This window comes from Equus quagga, chromosome 7 (assembly GCF_021613505.1).
Source record: "Equus quagga isolate Etosha38 chromosome 7, UCLA_HA_Equagga_1.0, whole genome shotgun sequence".
Taxonomy (NCBI): domain Eukaryota; kingdom Metazoa; phylum Chordata; class Mammalia; order Perissodactyla; family Equidae; genus Equus; species Equus quagga.
In genome coordinates this window covers 77,922,605-77,941,994 of record NC_060273.1, presented here as the reverse complement: position 1 = coordinate 77,941,994, position 19,390 = coordinate 77,922,605, and the positions used below count along the sequence as shown (strand labels likewise).

The 19,390-nt window shown below is 37.8% G+C and overlaps 1 protein-coding gene across 1 annotated transcript; it reads left to right on the top strand.

Annotated features, from left to right (window-relative positions):
* The first annotated feature begins 2,934 nt into the window (after positions 1–2,934).
* PCDHAC1 (protocadherin alpha subfamily C, 1) lies at positions 2,935–5,391 on the top strand. Its single transcript, XM_046667368.1, has one exon. It carries the CDS (start codon positions 2,935–2,937, stop codon positions 5,389–5,391), a length of 2,457 nt encoding a protein of 818 aa, XP_046523324.1.
* The last annotated feature ends 13,999 nt before the right edge of the window (positions 5,392–19,390 follow it).

Below are 19,390 nucleotides of genomic sequence, written 5' to 3'. Positions count from 1 at the left end.
GCATTACCTAATAAACCGATGTCAGGTAGGGTGGTTGGTAATGGTTGTGAGCCTTCACTTTCAGCCACATGATGAACATTTTCACCTGCAGCTCAGGGGAAGATTTAATGTGATTCTTGCTAACTATGTAGGATATGAAATTTGAATGCAGGTAAAATATATTATGTGACTGAACCACATAAGCTAGCCCTTAACATAATGACGTTCTGCAAATTAGAGTGAAACAAAAAAGGAGGTATAAAAGTCTAGGACTTTTTGATCTGTGGCTTTATGGCATCTAGAAAAAGTAAGTGTGAATTTTCGTTTTCAATCCATCATGAAAAAAGTATGTGATGTGCCTATTAAAGAAGCAGACTCTATTACTTGATATGTAGTGTTTAGAATGAAGAGAACTCTTTTTGGAGCTGATTTGATCAACATGGAGTATGACTTTAAGTTCTGAGGGCTACACTCTGAAGGTGAAATAGAAAAAGATTTTTGTAAAAAGGTAATTTTTGGAAAATTAGTACATCATTATAAAAAGTAGCAAGTAAACACAGCATAGACTTAATTAGAGTGAAGATTCGTGAAGAAAGATCCAAGACACTTTATTTGGTATTATGTCATGGAGAAAAAGGAATTCCTTGGTAACAGAAACTTGAGAAAGAAATGCTGTAGTAGTGTGTTATTAGTAAAGGGTTCAAGTTAAAGAAAAAGGTATAACATAAGAGGATGTTGTGTAATGAGAGTACTTTAGCCACTTAATTTACAGGCCCAGAGCTTAGCTAGATACTCAAGAAACAACATCAAGTGATGCAGATCTCTACCATCAAAGAACTCCCACTCTGTTAAACTTGGTTTAGACACTTCGTTAAGCTATCTTACAGGATGAAAACTTGCTTAATGTGATTGTGAGGCGTGTCTTTTAATTTAGTTGCCATTAAGTACATAATATACTCCCAGGGAATAATCTTAAGCAGTAAGAACATCTAGTTTAAAGTACAATATCCTTTTGCTGACAAACTCTTTGGTGGATATCAGATTTACTGTTTTCTGGTTTGGTTTCCAGGTCTCTATTAGGAGCTTATGCATTATGGCTAGAAATCTTTTGATTTTACAGCTTAAGACCAAGTTTGGTGGGAGAGCTTTATAATAATAGTCTTGGCAATAGAGCCCAAGCAGAAATCAGGACTGTGTTTTTGCATAGGGTCCACTTAAAGTTGTACTTACACCTAATTAAAAGGTTGAAAATGCTTGAATTAGGAGAAACTATGGAAAATGCCATAAAATGGCAAAATGAAATCTTAGAAAGGAAAGGTTCTGAGAAAGAGAAATTTTGTTAATGTACAATTTTAATGTTCATCTAGTCATCTTATACAATAGGAAAAACTCTTGAGACTTCATCAGCTTTGGGATTTCCAAATACCTCCTAAATATTGCTTCCCCACAAATCCCAGTTATGCCTAAAGATAGGGAGGCTGATGGGACAAATCCCATTAGGTGAGTGCTATCCACTTTTTGATGCAAATTAAATCCTTTGAAAATAGACATCAGTGGCAGTATAGAGAAATAAGAAAAAAGGAAGCAAAAGTCTGAGAAGTGAGTGAAGAGTGTTTTTTCCGGATTTTCCATGCTGATTCTCAGTATGAATTTTTCCTTCTTCTCACTTCCTAATTCACATTCACACAGACTGCCCTCCTAGATACAGCTCGGAATTCCTAAACCCAGTATAAATGGAAGCTTGATTGCAGGTCTAAAAGTCAGGGGCCTTCCAAAAGTTGAGTACATCTCTCCAGATTTTCTAAATATGTACAGAGTAAATTTACAGAGTAGTTTACCGGTCACACTCTGAAGAGCATCTCAGAACTTTCTCTCTCCTCCACTTCTTCGCGGGTCCTCTTTAGGGATAAGTTGTCAAATCTTTCCGAGTTTCTGGTGCTTGATGTTGCATGGTTCCTGACCTCTCCTCTCACCCAGAGCGTAAGGGCCGCTTGCAGAGCACTCCAGGTAGGGCCTCCTGGGGAAAGAGAAAACTGCTGACCCGCAGAAAGCGGAACGTAGAACCATAAGCTTTGCGCTTGCCCACTTTGGTGCCTCGAAAAGCGAGGGTCCTGAGGAAGCTTGAGAGAGGATACTCTTCCCCAATTTGGCCCTCACTGGTCGCCTCTGTTGAAATCTTGGTGGCTCCTGGGACATAAAAAGGTGCAGGAGAGACTTTAACCTGCAGCGGAGAGGTAGGGAATCCAGCACAGAATGCGCCACAGCACTTGCTTTGGGGGCTCCTGTTTCCTTAAGTTTCGAGGGCGTGGTCGTTCCCCGTGAAGGTTCCGCCTCCCCCCGCCTCCGCCCGGCACTTCCCCGGGGAGTTGTGCGCTCCTCCGCGGGCACTGTAGGGGGTGGGTGGGTCAGAGTGCCCGGAACTCGACGCTCTCCTGTGATTGGCGAGAGAAGCCCAGCGGAGCTCAGCCCCAGTTACAAGCAGTCTTCAGGCAGAGGTTGTGGAGGTTATGACCGGGGCGGTTTCAGGGCGATGTGCTAGGAAAGGCCATTTAAGAGAAGTCTTAGTTTCTCCGAGTGTCTTCCTTGCCCCACCCCACGCACGCTGCCGGGGCTGGAGCAGAAATCCCAGCCGGCAGAGAACGGAGACGGCACTACCTCCACCCGGGCGGTTTACCTCGTCTCTGCACCCCTAGGCGGCGCTGCGCCCCTCCGCACCGGGCAGGCTCCGCTTTCCCAGACGGCTGCCGAGCCTCCAGGCTAGCAAGCCTAGCTGCCAGCCGGCCAGCCCCGGGCAATTCGGGTATTCCGGAGAAGAAACGTCGGCGGCGGTCTCAGCCCCTCTCGCCTGCACCGGCGGCTGGCCGGCCCTTGCTCTTTACCACGGCTTTAGCTCTCCAGGAGTCCGGAGCATGGTCCCAGGTCACGGCTGGTGGAGCGGGGACGCCGAGAGGGAGGATGGTGGGCTGGAGGGTGGCAGTTCTATGTTTGTGGGTCTCCTGTGCCTCTGCTGCCGGACAGCTCGAATACTCAGTGTGGGAGGAGACCGAGCGGGGCGTAGCCGTAGGCAATGTTGCCGCGGACTTGAGACTGTCAGCAGCCGCTCTATCCTTGCGGAACTTTCGCTTCCTTTCCAGCCACGGCGAGCCTTACTTCGGAGTGGATCTGGCCAGCGGTAGCTTGGTGGTCCTAGAGCCAGTGGACCGCGAACGGCTATGCGAAGCCAAAGCTGTCTGTGTCTTGACCTATGAGCTGGTGCTCGAGGACCCGCTGGAGCTGCACAAGTTGCACGTTCACCTCCTGGACACCAACGACAACTCACCTCTCTTCCCTACGGGCGACGTGCAGCTGCACATCCCCGAGTTCCTGATGCCCGGAGCCCGCTTTACTCTCCCTAATGCCCAAGATGCCGACGAGGGAAGCAACGGGGTGCTAAGCTACAGCCTGAGCTCCAGCCCGCACTTTCGCCTGGACATAGGGTCGCGGGTCGACGGCAGCAAATACCCGGAGCTGGTATTGGAGAAAGCGCTGGATCGCGAGCAGCGCGCCACCCACCGACTTGTGCTCACCGCTCGGGACGGCGGGCAGCCCGCTCGCTCTGGAGACGCACAAGTCACCGTGATCGTGGTGGACACAAACGACAATGCGCCTGTATTTGAGCGCACAGTATACCGCACCAAGGTGCCAGAGACTGCACCCAACGGGACTGTGTTATTCCGAGTTCAGGCCTCGGACCCGGATGAAGGCTCCAATGGGGAAATCCGGTACTCCTTAAGCAACAGCACAAGAGCAAAGCTGCAACACCACTTTCACGTGCACCCCCGAAGTGGGGAGGTGCGGATAGCTGCTTCACTAGGTCCACCTGAAACGGTGTTGGAGGCATACATCGAGGCGAGGGACGAAGGCGCCTTTGGTCTAGCTAGCCTCGCCAAGCTGCTGGTGGAAGTGACTGATGTGAACGATCATGCCCCCGAGGTGAACCTCATGACTCTCTCCAACCCAGTTTCCGAGGACACCGCTCCTGGCACAGTGATTGCTCTCCTTAGTGTAAGGGATGAAGACTTCGGTCCCAATGGTAAGGTCATTTGTAGCATGTCCAGTGGAGGCCCTTTCAAGCTGAAGGCTTCCTTTGACAATTACTACAGCTTGCTGACTGATGGACCGCTGGACCGGGAGCAGGTCAGTGAATACCAGGTCCTGATCGCCGCCTCAGACGGTGGCTCACCCCAACTTAGTACCCGCAGGACGCTGACTATATCAGTAGGCGATGTGAACGACAATACACCAAGCTTTCCTCAACCACAACAGGAATTTTTTGTGGCTGAAAATAATGGCCCCGGAGCCTCTCTAGGCCGTGTTTTTGCCCAGGACCCGGACCTGGGGAAGAATGGCCTTGTCTTCTATGAGCTGTTGGATATTATCTCTGAAGAGCAGACAGCCGCTAGCTTGGTGGCAGTAGAATCATCCAGTGGGACTATCACTGCCAAAACTTCCTTTGACTTTGAGCAGCTCAGGGGGTTTCGCTTCCAAGTGGAAGCCCGGGATGGTGGCATTCCTCCCAGAAGTGCAGCGGTGACCGTGAGCTTGTTTGTGATAGATATGAATGACAACACTCCAGTCATCTTGTTTCCATTGCCCAGAAATGGCTCTGTCCCAGTGGAAATTGTGTCCCGCTCTGCCAGAACTGGACATTTGGTCACAAAAGTGATAGCGGAGGATGCAGACAGTGGCTCTAATGCCTGGCTTTCCTACCACATCTCTCAGGCTTCTGACTCTAGCCTTTTCAGAGTTTCATCCAATGTAGGAGAGCTGCGTACTGCTCGCTTAGTTCTTCCCACTGATGCGGTTAAACAGAGGGTGGTGGTAGTGGTTCGGGACCATGGAGATCCATCGCTTTCTTCCTCTGTCACACTGGGTGTGCTGTTGAGCAACTCTGTCCCTCAGGTCCTCCCAGACTTTGAAGATGCCTGGGAAACAGGAGGGCACCTTTCCACCCAGAACTTATATTTAGTAATTGCCCTGGCCTGTATTTCCTTTTTATTTCTGGGGTGCTTACTTTTCTTTGTGTTTATCAAGTTTAGCCAGAGCCCAGGTTGTTGTTCTCAGAGCTGCTGTCGCTCTCCAGAGGAGCTGAGGTATGGAAGGAAGATGGCTTCAAATCCTTGCGTGACATCAGCCACAATAGATGTCACTACAGTCGAGAGGCTGTCTCAGACCTATCTCTATCGGGCCTCTCTGGGACTTGGTTCTGATAATAACAGTTTGCTGTTGCATGGGGAATACAGTGCTGCTGACCTGAGAAATGTGGCCACTGGGGTAGGACTGAATTTACCAATATCCTGTATTCAGATTCGAAACAGGAAAGGAGATCACGCAAACGTCAATGCCATGGTAAGCAAATTTTATGGGATTTGATTATCTTGATCAGGAGATGGCTACCAGCTATGTTCTGAAATGCTTCTTAGATGAGCCTTTGGCAACATTTAATCAATTGAATGGAACACTCCTGCTTAGCACGTCCTGTGCTAAGAATTCTGGGAGTATAAAAGTGTTCGAAGAGTGTCCTTGGCCTCAAGGAGCTTATGGTTTATTTTTGAGAAACAAGGGTAAGAAATCCAAACCTATTAAAGAACAGTAAAAGTAATATAGCATAAAGGTCTAAAATTAAAAAGAATAAAGTGCTAAAGTTTCCAGTACAGGTAATAAATGACCTGGGATGTCTTTAAATAATTCCTTTTAGGAATTTCTTAAAGCAAATATCCCTTCATTCAAAAAAGTATTTTGAGCTACAGATATGTATAAGGCATTCTGCTATCTAAAGTGGGAATGAAAAATATGTGAGAATATTTGCATTATGCAAGCTTAATATGATGGAAGATGAGGCATTTACTCAAATCATTACAATACATGATTAAAAATGATAATAACCTAAAAAGTGTGGAAATAAATTGCCATGGGTGTTCAAAGAAGGGAGAGAGAGAATATGAGAGAACATCTGGGCAGGGAAGAGGAGAGAATCAGAAAAGGCTTTCTGGTAGAGATGGCATTTGAATTGGGTCTTGAATTCTATACCACCTAATAAAATGCAGCATATCCTCCAGGCTATACTTTACGTGAAGACCATTTTGGCAAAGTAGTCTTTTTTGAGAATGACACTCCAAAACATAGCTCCAGGCTCCACGCAGTGTTTATAAGTACATGGAATTATAAGCTTGTCTCAGAGCACCTGTTTGTACTGATAAAAAGAAGATAACGCTATTGGATACAGGACTTGACAACATTTTATTTTGTGTTTTTATTGATCTGTTTCACAAAGAAAGATGAGTAAGTGTTAGATCAGAAATACTTGTGTGTTTCTTTGAAAGGTGCACTTACCATTCCAAGTCCATTCATCTTGGATTTAATTTTCTTATTATTTTAGAAGCCAATATACTTAGAAATAAGTAAATACCGTATTTAGAGTAATGCATCTAATAAAAGTTAAATTATTCAAATACTTCAATTTATCCATATTGGCCCTTGGCATTTCAAAACTTTTTGAATGGAATAAGGACAACATTTTCTAGCAATTTTACAGTTTTACTTTCTGACTTCTAATAGACATCATGAATATAAGGGAAGGAGGTATACAGAAATTAGAGAAGAGAATGGAAGATTTCTTATTTTACTATTCCGGGTAGTAAGGGGGAGAAGTGCTTTATAAGATAGTCTCCTTCAAATAATGATTTTAACTGCATATAAGATAGATTTGCATACATTATAATTTTGCATACTTAATATTCTCACGTGATATAATAGAATCCAAGATATGATTAGTAAATGCTTGCTGAATGAGTGAATAAATAAATTTGTGAATGTATGAACTGGATGGTAACACTGGTCAACACAGAGGGAAAAACTTCAACTTACTTTTTGTATTTTACATTGTGTATATATAGTTAACATTCTAATTATTTCAATGGTTATTTTCTTCCTCATGACACATAATAATGAAATAACATAACAGAAGGAATTTCTGGTGTTAGAGCTAGCATGAAAAACCTCAATGCTGTATTCTGGGGCTAAATATGAGTCCAGTTCCTGTGGAAGAGAAAGTCATTAGTAGGGATACACATCATTACATCGTAAAATTTTCAGTGAATGCAAGTTAAAATGCAGCTAATTTTAAGGGAGAAAATTGTTGTACAAAATGTTAACATTTCAGGTATCAAAACACTTAATCGTAAACTCTCTTCCTATCAAGAAAATTCATCATTTTTTTCTTTTGTCTTACTGCTTTCTGTAACAAAGAGAGATGAGAATAACAGTAATGTCTATGACGTTCAGGAGTCAGGAATTGTTTGATTAGACTAGAAAGGAAATATAAGTAAGTGATAGGAAGATCAATGGATCTGGAAGTTAGAAGGAAAATTACCTATTTAAAAGGGAAAAGACAGCTAATAGCAGAGAAAAATGTGCCCTGCCACTGAATTTTTTAACTTAGATGAGTGATAAAGTAACAGAGATACACTGTTCATACGTGCAGGAATATTATGCCATCCCATTCATCCAGTTGAGAACTCTGTTTCCATCGTTGTTGATATTTTACTTTTTAGATAGTCTATTGTCTGCTAATAATTTTTGTGGGCTAGATATTTCCTTATATATAAAGAAAGTATGATGTATGAAAACATAAATAAAATAACCTCGATGAAGCTGGAGTATTTGTAATTCACACAAGCATTTATTATTTACTTCTTCCTGTCTAATCACATGTTGATCCAATCTTGATTATTTAGAAAAGAATGCTTGTCATAGTGTTCATTGAATGCCTTAATAACACCTACAGAATTCTAGAAATAAAACATTTATTCTTTGAATTTTATAAAACAAATATCCTTTCAAAGTTTGCAACTTAATAATAATTTTAACTGTGTGCCTAAGTCGTAGACTCATGTTGATGCATATGTTTATATTTTGGTCAAATTCTAAGCTCTTCTGTCTTATTTTAGTTTACAGTTTATGTTAATATAGTTTACAACACTAAAATCTATTAGTTCAGGAAATTCAGGAAAACGTTTTTACCTATATCTCTCCTATTGATAATATTTAACAAATATAAACAAAATTGATCCTTTGTGAAACAAGTAGACAACGTGTGTCTTTTGTGTGTATTTATTATTATTTTTTATTGTGGTAACATTGGTTTATAATATTATATAAGTTTCAGGTGTACATCGTTATACATTTCAATTTCTGTGTAGATTACATCATGCTCACCACCCAGAGACTAGTCACAATGCATCACCACACACATGTGCCTAATCACTCCTTTTGCCCTCCTCCCTCCTCTCTTCCCTTCGGGTAACCACCAATATAATCTCTGTTTCTTGTATTTTTTTTTTTTTTTGAGGAAGATTAGCCCTGAGCTAACATCTGCTGCCAATCCTTCTCTTTTTGCTGAGGAAGACTGGCCCTGAGCTAACATCCGTGCCCATCTTCCTCTACTTTATATGTGGGATGCCTAGCACAGCATGGTTTGCCAAGTGGTGCCATGACCGCACCTGGGATCTGAACCGGCGAATCCCGGGCCGCTGAAGAGAAACATATGCACTTAACCACTGAAACACCGGCCGGCCCCACCCCCCCAGTCTCTGTTTCTGTGTGTTTGTTTGTCATTGTTTTTATCTTCTACTTATAAGTGAGATCATGTGGTATTTGACTTTCTCCCTCTGACTTATTTCCCTTAGCATAATGCCCTAAAGGTCTGTCTATGTTGTCACGAATGGCCAGATGTCATTGTATCTTATGGCTGAGTAGTGTTCTGTTGTGTATATATACCACATCTTCTTTATCCATTTGTCCCTTGATGGGCACCTAAGTTGCTTCCAAGTCTTGGCTATTGTGAATAACGCTGCAGTGAACATAGGGGTGCGTGTATCTGTATGCATTCATGTTTTCATGTTCTTTGGAACATCCCAGCAGTGGAATACCTGGATCATATGGTAGTTCTATTCTTAACTTTTTGAAGAATTTCCATAGTGGCTGCACCAGTTTCCACTCCCACCAGCAGTGTATGAGAGTTCCCTTCTGTCCACATCCTCTCCAACACCTACTGTTTCCTGTCTTGTTAGTTACAGCCATTCTGACCAGAGTGAGATGATATCTCATTTGCATTTCCCTGATAATTAATATGTTGAACATCTTTTCATGTGCCTGTTGGCCATCTGTATATCTTCTTTGGGGGAATGTTTGTTCAGATCTTTTGCCCATTTTTTGATTGGGTTGTTAGTTTTTTTGTTGTTGAGATGTATGAGTTCTTAGTTTATTTTGGATATTAACCCCTTATCAGATATATGATTTGCAAATATCTTCTCCCAATTGTTAGGTTGTCTTTTTGTTTTGTTGATGGTTTCCTTTGCTGTGCAGAAGCTTTTTAATTTGGTGTAGTCCCATTTGATTATTTTTTCTATTGTTTCCCTTGTCCAGTCAGAGAAGGTACTTGAAAATATGCTGCTAAGACCCATATCAGAGAGCATACTGCCTATGTTTTATTCTAGAAGTTTAATGGTTTCAGTCTTACATTCAAGTCTTTAATCCATTTTGAGTTAACTTTTGTGTATGGTGTAAGATAATGGTCTACTTTCATTCTTTTGCACGTGGCTGTCCAGTTTTCCCAACACTATTTATTGAAGAGACTCTCCTTTCTCCATTGTATGTTCTTGGCTCCCTTGTTGACAATTAGCTGTCCATAGATGTGTGGGTTTATTTCTGGGCTCTTGATTCTGTTCCATTAATTTGTGTGTCTGTTTTTGTGCCAGTACTATGCTGTTTTGGTTACTATCGCTTTGTAGTATATTTTGAAATCAGCGAGTGTGATACCTCCAGCTTTGTTCTTTTTTCTCAGGATCCCTTTGGCTGTTCAGGATCTCTTGTTCTTCCATGTAAATTTTAAGATTCTTTGTTCTGTTTCTGTGAAAACTGTTGTCGGAACTTTGATAGGGATTGCATTGCATCTGTAGATTGCTTTAGGAAGTATGGACATTTTCACTGTCCAATTCTTCCAATCCAAGAGCATAGAATATCTTTCCATTTCTTTGTATCTTCTTTAATTTCTTTCAACAATGTTTTATAGTTTTCAGTGTGCAGATCTTTCACCTCTTTGGTTAAGTTTATTCCTAGGTATTTTATTCTTTTTGTTCCAATTGTAAATGGAGTTGTATTCTTAATTTCTCTTTCTGCTACTTCATTGTTAGTGTATAGAAATGCAACTGATTTTGTATGTTGATTTTGTATCCTGCAACTTTGTGGTATTCATTTATTATTTCTAAAAGTTTTTTAGTGGATTCTTTAGGGTTTTCCATATATAAAATCATTTCATCTGAAAAGAGTGACAGTTTCACTTCTTCCTTTCCAATTTGGATCCCTGTTCTTTCTTTTTCTTGCCTGATTGCTCTAGCTAAGACTTCCAATACTATGTTAAATAAAAGTGGTAAAAGTGGGCATCCTTATCTGGTTCCTATTCTTAGAGGGATAGCTTTCAGTTTTTCTCCATTGAGAAGATATTAGCTGTGGGCTTGTCATATACGGCCTTTATTATGTTGAGGTACTTTCCTTCTATACCCATTTTATTCAGAGTTTTGTCATAAATGGATGCTGTATCTTGTCAAACCCTTTCTCTGCATCTACTGAGATGATCATGTGATTTTTAGTCTTTATTTTGTTAATGTGGTGTATCACATTAACAGATTGATTGTTTGATTGATTTGTGGATGTTGAACCGTCATCACTGCGTCCCTGGAAAAAATCCCACTTGATCATGGTGTATGATCTTTTTAATGTATTTGTTGTATTTGATTTGTTAGTATTTTGTTGGGGATTTTTGCATCAATGTTTATCAGTGATATTAGCCTGTAATTTGTGTGTGTGTGTGTTGTCCTTGTCTGGTTTTGGTATCAGGGTAATGTTTGCCTTGTAGAATGAGTTAGGAAGCTTGCCCTCCTCTCAATTTTTGGGAAGAGTTTGAGAAGGATAGGTATTAAGTCTTCTTTGAATGTTTGGTAGAATTCACCAGGGAAGCTGTCTGGTCCTGGACTTTTATTTTGGGGAGGTTTTTGATTACTGTTTCGATCTCCTTACTGGCAAGTGGTCTGTTCAAATTCTCTATTTCTTCTTGATTCAGTTTTGGAAGGTTGTATGATTCTAAGAATTTATCTGTTTCTTCTAGATTATCCAGTTTGCTGACATACAGCTTTTTGTGGTGTTCTCTTATAATCTTTTGTAACTCTGAGGTATCCGTTGTCATTTCTCCCCTTTCATTTCTGATTTTATTTATTTGAGCCTTCTCTCTTTTTTTCTTGGTGAGTCTAGCTAAAAGTTTGTCAATTTTGTTTATCTTTAAAAAGAATCAGCTCTTGGTTTCATTGATTTTTTTCTATTTTTTTTAGTCTCTATTTCATTTATTTCTGCTCTGATTTTTTATTATTTCCTTCTTTCTACTGATTTGGGGCTTTGTCTGTTCTTCTTTCTCCAGTTACATTGGGTGCATTGTTAGATTGTTTATTCAAGATTTTTCTTGTTTCTTGAGGTAGGCCTGTACTGCTATAAACTTCCCTCTTAGAACTGCTTTTGCTGTATCCCATAGATTTTGGCATGTCCTACAACATGTGTCTTACGTTGGTTTTTCTGTTAAGATTCTTGATGGGAAATTTAATTTTTTTAGATTGGTATCTAAGATGGTACCTCTTATATGTAAATTTCTACTTACCATTTAAAATTTATTGCATTGGCAAATTTTTTATATAATAAATATTAATGTAGCAAAAATGCATGACAGTATAAAACTGACTTTATTAAATATTCCACATGAAAATTATAGTTTGTACATACCCATGTTATATTAGTGTATTGTTCTTCTGGAATTAAAGCAGTTTCTTTAAGGACGCTTCCATGGCATATGAAATATATTCAGATTTTAAAAAACATGCAGACAGTACAATAGTATTCATTGTTTAATAGAGAAACCTCAAGTTAGTAAAAAGGAAAGAAAAAGAGCATCAAAATTTGAGTGGACAGGAGGAAAAAGCAATGCCTGGCAAATTTATAAGTGGGACAGTTTTAACAACATATCTGATAATGTTAATGACCTATTGATTTTTGTTGCCTTCAGTATTTGCAGTTAAAGGGAAACAATAATATTCCGGAGACTGAGTAAAGTTGACTGGGTTGGAATATAGGTGGACTAAATTGCTAAAAATGTTTTTACATTGCTCAGGTGCATATAATATGAATATCAGAAATAATTAACATCTGGCAGAACATCAGATGAATATAGATTACAGTCTAGGATTTTGTCTAGAGTATTATGGAAAGTAAGGAGTTTGTTGTTAAAGATTATTCTTTTTTATAGTTTTATTTATTTATTTTGTTATTGAAGTATAGTTGACACACAATATTATGGTAATTTCAGATGTATAACATAGTGATTTGACATTTATACACGTTATGAAATGATCACCATAGTAAGTCTTGTAATCATCTGTCTCCTTGCAAAGTTATTACAATATTATTGACTATATTTTCTGTGCTGTTTGTTACATCCCCGTGACTTATTTATGTTATAACTAGAAGTTTGCACGTCTTGATCCCCTTCACCTGTTCTCCCCCCCACCAACCGACACCTTCCCCTCTGGTAACCACCAGTTTATTCTCTGTATCTACGAGTCTGTTTCTGTTTTATTTTGTTTCTTCACTGTTTTGTTTTGTTTCAGGTTCCACATATAAGTGAAATCATACAGTATTTGTCTTTGTCTGATTTATTTCAGTTAGCATAATACCTTCTAGGTTCATCCATGTTGTCACGAATGGCAAGATTTCATCCTTTTTTATGACTGAGTAATATTCTGTTGTGTATATGTGTGTGTGTGTGTATCACATCTTCTTTATCCATTCATCTGTCAATGGATACTTTTTAGATTTTTTCCATATCTTGGCTCAATGAACCAAAAAGATGACAGATAGCAAATGTTGGGAAGGATGTGGGAAAAAGGGAACCCTTGTGCACTGTTGGTGGGAATGTAAATTGGTGCAGCCACTATGGAAAACAGTATGGAGGTTCCGCAAAAAATTAAAAATAGAACTACCATATGATCCAGCAATTCCACTTCTGGGTATTTATCTGAAGAAAACAAAAACACTAATTCAGAAAAGTAAAGATTATTCTTACAAACCAAAACTAAGTGATTAAGGTGGTTACTCACTTTTTTCCAAATTTTAATTGACAGAATGTGAATGGTTCAAGATATAAATGAATTATGTGTCTCTTTTATACTGCATTTATGAAAAGGAATGAATTAGGATAGTAATTTCCTCCTCAAGCTATAAAGACAGAAGGTCATTCATTATATATTTATCTGAAACTTGTCTTGGAGTCTAGAAATGAATATACAATCACATATTCTCCTGTGCTGCAGAGAAAGAGAAAAAACCTTTCTGTCTCATCCCAAATTCTTGGCTATTCCTAGAGCCAGTTGGTTGCCATGTACATATATGCTGTTTTCATGGCAGAGCTCTAACGACATACTCTCAAAAATGTACTCTCTGAATTCAGGCATATTATGGTTATTCTTTACAATGTTTAAGCAAATATTACAGCTGTTTTGTTTAGACTCAAAATGATGTTCACACAAAATAAAAACAACCAATTAAGACATCTTAATAGTGGGTTCTATACATCTATACTCATCACTTGAGATTGGCTTATCATTTTCCTTTCTTATAAGAGTTTGGCATCAAGGTTATGCTAGCCCTATTAAACAAGCCAGAAGTTTTTTTCTCTCCTTTTTTTCTGTTCTCTGGAGATGTTTTTAAGATTAGTGATATTTCTTTCTTAAATATTTAGTAGAATTCACTAGTGATGCTCTCTGTGCCTTAAGTTTTCTTTGTGGGAAGGTTTTAAGTCATGAAATAAAATTTCTTTATTAGTAATAGAAATATTTATATTTTTGTTCTTATTTCATGTCTGTAAATTCTATTTTTCCAGAAATGTTAATTTCACCTAAACTTTCAAATATTTTGGCATAAAGTTGTTTATAATGTCCTTGTGATCTTTTTAACATCTGCAGGATCTATAGTGATGTCCCTCTTTTCAATCCTGATGTTAGTTACTGCCATCTCTCATTTTTCCTAATTAGACTTGGAAGTAGTTTATTATATTAGCCTTTTCAAGGATTAACTTTTGGCTTTTGGGATTATCTTTCTTGCATATTTTCTTTCTACTTTGTTGATTTCTGCTCTTAGCTTCATGTCCTTCCTCATATTTTCTTTGTACTTAATTTGTTATTTATTTTCTAACTTCTTTCTTAGCTTATTGATTTTCAGATTTTCTTGTTTCTAATGTGTGGATTGAAAACTGAAGACTTTCCACTAAGCATGGTATTAACTGCTTCACACAAATCTTATTTTAAAATTTTTTAATTGAAGTATAACATACATAAAAATTCATGTATCCTAAGTGTTCAACTTGGTGAATAATCCAAAGCCAATACAATCATGTAATCACCATAGAGGTAAAGAAATAGAGCATTATCACACCCTAAAACCCTCTTCACACCCCCCATCATTACTCTCTTCTGAAATATAACCATTATTATGAGTTCCAACATCATAAAAATAAGAATCGTACGGTATGATTATGTTTTTCTTTCTCTTAAAGATGGGCACCTGAGCTATCAACTGTTGCCAATCTTCTTCTTTTTTTTTTTTTTTGCTTTACCTTCCCAAACCCCTGTACATAGTGTTGTATATCTCAGTTGCAGGTCCTTCTAGCTGTGGTATGTGGGATGCTGCCTCAACGTGGCCTGATGAGTGGTGCCATGTCTGTGCCCAGGATCCGAACCAGGGAAACCCTGGGCCGCTGCAGCAGAGTGCACGAACTTAAACACTCGGCCACGGGGCCGGCCCCTGATTATGTTTTTGTGTCTGGCTAATTTCACTCAATGTTATACATGTGACAGTCATCCAGGCTGCTGTGTATAGCAATAATCCATTTATTAAATTGCTGTATATTGGGTTGTATGAATATACCACAATTTATTTATCCATTTTTCTGTTGATGGACATTTTTTTCAAGTTTGTTCTTTTGCTTTTATGAACAATTCTGCTATGAACATTTTTCTGAACTCTTTTGGTCAACATATATTTGCATTTCTGTTGGATATGTAGCTAGCAGTGGAAATTACTTGGTTATAAGTGTATGTTCAGCTTTAACAGATACTGCCAAATTTCCCAAATTAGTTGTTCCAGTTTACTCTCCCACCAGCAGCACTTGAAAGTTCCAGTTACTCCACATTCTTGAGTACTTAGTACTTCCAGCCTTTTTAATTTTCATCATTATGGCCGTGTGTACCAGCATCTCATTTTTTTTTCAGTTCTAGATTTGTCTTTTTTAATGCAATGTAATGACTGAATACCGAACAGTCTACGTTAGTGACTATTAAAATGCTAATACCATTCATCCCTCCCTTCCATTATATACTTTTTTTTTTTAAAGATTTTATTTTTTCCTTTTTCTCCCCAAAGCCCCCCGGTACATAGTTGTGTATTCTTCGTTGTGGGTTCCTCTAGTTGTGGCATGTGGGACGCTGCCTCAGCGTGGTCTGACGAGCAGTGCCATGTCCACGCCCAGGATTCGAACCGACGAAACACTGGGCCGCCTGCAGCGGAGCGCGCAAACTTAACCACTCAGCCACGGGGCCAGCCCCCCATTATATACTTTTAAAAAGCCAGGTTTATCGGTCATTTGGGAAATATTGGTTCACTGAGCTATGCAGATCTTCCAAATGTAGACATTTTATTATACAATAACAAGAAATCACATTTGTCAGTACTGCCACTGGTCTCATCAGTCTTTTAGTATTGGGAAGCTACAAACTCACAGTGGTGGGCACAAGTTTTCCAAAATTATAATTCTCACTCAGAATCTTAAATTTTATCACTTGCAGCAAATACTGTCAGTTGTTTTACTTGCAGTGACAGGCTCATTTCATTCACTTTTAAGAAAATGTCTGCTTTCTGGTATTACAAGTATCCAGGTTCTTCTTGCAAATTTCCTGTCTCAGAGCTGAAATCAGCCATTCTTCAAGGATCCTTTAATTCTTTTTTGTGGGAGATAATATGTAAAGATAAAATCTGGAGAATATGTGTGCTTATTGCTACAGGATTGAGTCAAAAAAACCCCTGATTTTATATTAAATTTGTATCCAGTGTCCTTGCTAAGTTTATTTTAAAATCTCACACTTTTATATTATTTTATATTTTCTGCATATGCTGTCATGCCATCTCCAAATAATGTTAGTTTTTTTTTTTTTACTTCCTAGTCATATAGTTTTCTTGTTTTATGATTTTATGGCATTGTTAAATTGAAGTGATGATAAGGATAGTCTTGATTTATTCCTGATCTCAGAGAGAAAGTTTTTAATATTTAATATGAAATATATTGTTTGATTTTATTTTAGAGACCTTTTGTCAATTAAGGAAGATTCCTTCCCTATCTAATTTGCTCAGAGGTTTTCTTTTTAAATCATGAATGGGTGTGAAATTTATCATGTGTTTTTCTGTTTATTGAGTTTTTATTTTTATCTTTTTAATTCAAATCATGAATGATATTGGTTGATTTCCTAATAATAAACCAATTTTGCATTCCTGGAATAATCCCAGGTTAATTGTGATGTATTATCCTTCTTTATATCAATGTATTTAGTTTCCTAACGTTTTGCTTAGAATCTTAAAAATCTGTGATAATGATAGAAATTGGCTTATAGCTTTCCATTCTTGTAATGTTTTTGTCAGGGTTTGGTGTCAAGGCTATGCTGGCTGCATATAGTAAATTGAGAAGTATTACCTCTTTTTCAATTCTCTGGAAAGCTTGTGTAAATTAGTGTTTTTTATCCCATAAACATTTGGAAGAATTCAGAATCAAGCCTTATTGGACTAGAGTTCTCTTCACGAAAATGTTTTTAATTATAAATACAGTATCTGTAATAGGTATAGAACTATATAGATTTTCTATTTCTAGTTGTATCAGTTTGATTGTGTTTTCCAATAAATTTGTGTATTTAATCTAAATTTTATAATGTATAGGCTTAAAGATATTTTTTGTTTTTTGGATTTTTTTTTGCTGAAGAAGATTAGCCCTGAGCTAACATCTGTGCCAACCTTACTCCATTTTATATGTAGGTCACCACCACAGCATGGCTGATGAGTGGTGTAGGTCTGAGTCTGGAATCTGAACCTGCAAACCCAGGCTGCTAAAGTGGAGTGCACCGAACTTAATCGTTATGGCATGGGGCTGGCCCCTTAAAGTTTTTCATAATATTTCTTCTTATTTTAATGTTGTAGAAACCATAATGATGTTTCTTTTTACATTCCTCATATTGATATTTTTGCCTTCTTCTCTTTTTTGATGTTTCACCATAGATTTATTGATTTTATTAGTTTTCAATGAGCCATCTTTTGACAGCCAGAAAATAAGACATATTACCTTTAAAAAAGCAATAGTAAGACTGACAACTGAGCTCTCAAGAAAAAAAATGTAAGCCAGAACATAATGAAATGGCATCTTCAGAGGGCTTAAAGAAAACATCTGCAAACCTAGAATTTTATACCCAGCACAAATATCCTCCACAAAGGAAGGTAAATAAAAAAATTGCAGATGAACCAAAACTGAGGAAATGCATTTAAAGCAGATCTGCTCTGATGGAAATAGTAAGTGATTTCTTTAGGTATATGGAAAATATTCCAAGGTAGAAGCATAGATAAGGAAGGAAGGGGGAAAAGAAGAAAGCAGAGGAGTTAAATATTCACTGAATAAAACAACAACAGTAATGCATAATAGAATTTGAAATATAAAAACCCCTGAAATATATGAGAACAATAACAAAAAATATGGAGAGAGGTAAATAGAATTAAAATATTCTAAGGTCATTGCATTGTCCTGGAAGTGGTAAAAGTAAAAATTTATATTAGACTTTAATAAGTCAGGGAAGCATGTTTTATCTTCTAGGGTAATCCATTAAAAATATTAAAAGAATGTGTAACCAATAAATTAATAATGGGGAGACAATAGGATAAAAATATACTTAATCTAAAAGAAGGCAAGAAAGGGAAAAAAGGCAAATTAGAACAGATGGGATAAAAAACCCACAAATAGTAAGATGACAAACTTAAATCCAAGTATATCAGTAGTTACATTAAATGTAAACAGACTTAACACTCCAATTAACAAAGATGGTCAGACTGGTTAGAAAATAAACAACCATATGTCATTTGTTAGAGACACACCTTTATTAAAAGGATAAAGAAAAGTTTAAAGTAAAAGGATGGAAAGAGATATACCATGAAAAAAGTTATCAAAAGGAAACTATAGCTAGATTTACAAATATCACTTATAGTAGACCTTAAGGCAAGAAACCTTATAGATATAAATAGGGACATTACGTAATGATAAAACAGTTAATCTGACAAACAGGAAGATAAAACAGTCATAAATTTCAATGCAATAACAACATCATCTGTAATTACATTTAGCAAAAATGGCTAAAAAGAAAAAAAGAGAAATAGTGAAATCCATAAGCAGAATAGGAAATTTTAACGTACTTTGTTCGGAAACAGAACAAGGTGACCAAAAAAATCAGTAATGATATAGAAAATTTGAATAACAGGAGAAACAAACTTGTACATGTATGTGTGCGTGTGTGTGTGTATAAAATCACCCAACAACCGCAGAACACAAACTCTTTTAAAATGCTCATAGTACATTTATGAAAATTAAACATGATCCGGGCTATAAAAGAAGTCTCAATAAATCCGTAACAGGTTTGCATATGTAATATTTTCTTTATCAAGCATCCAATGTATTTTCTAATTTCCTTTGTGATTTCTTCTCTGACCCATAGGTTATTCAGAAGTATTTTTTTTCAATATCCAAACACATAGAGATGTTCTACACATAGAGATAATCTATAGTCTTTTGCTATAGATGTCTAGTTACATCCTACTGTCACTAAGGCATATCCAATGTGAGTTTAATTCTTTGATATTTGTTGAAATTTGCTTTGCAGCCCATCATATAGTCACTTTTTTGAAAAACTTTTTGTTTGTTAAAGTATAATATATATATATAGAAAAGTGCACACATAATAAGTGTACAGTTGGGATAAATGTTCAGAAATCGAACCTACCTATGTAACTAGCACACAGCTGTAGACACAGATTATTGTCAGCACTCCAGAAGCTCCAGTCACAATCCCCCCAAGGTCACCATTATTCTGACTTCTGACAGCCTTGATTAGTTTTGCTGTTTTTATACTTTATACATATGGAATTATGCAGTATATACTCCTTTGCTTTACCATCTTTAGCTAAACGTGATTATTTG

Coding starts and splice junctions, on each gene's coding strand:
- PCDHAC1 (XM_046667368.1), top strand. CDS start 2,935: ATGGTGGGCTGGAGGGTGGCAGTTCTATGTTTGTGGGTCTCCTGTGCC.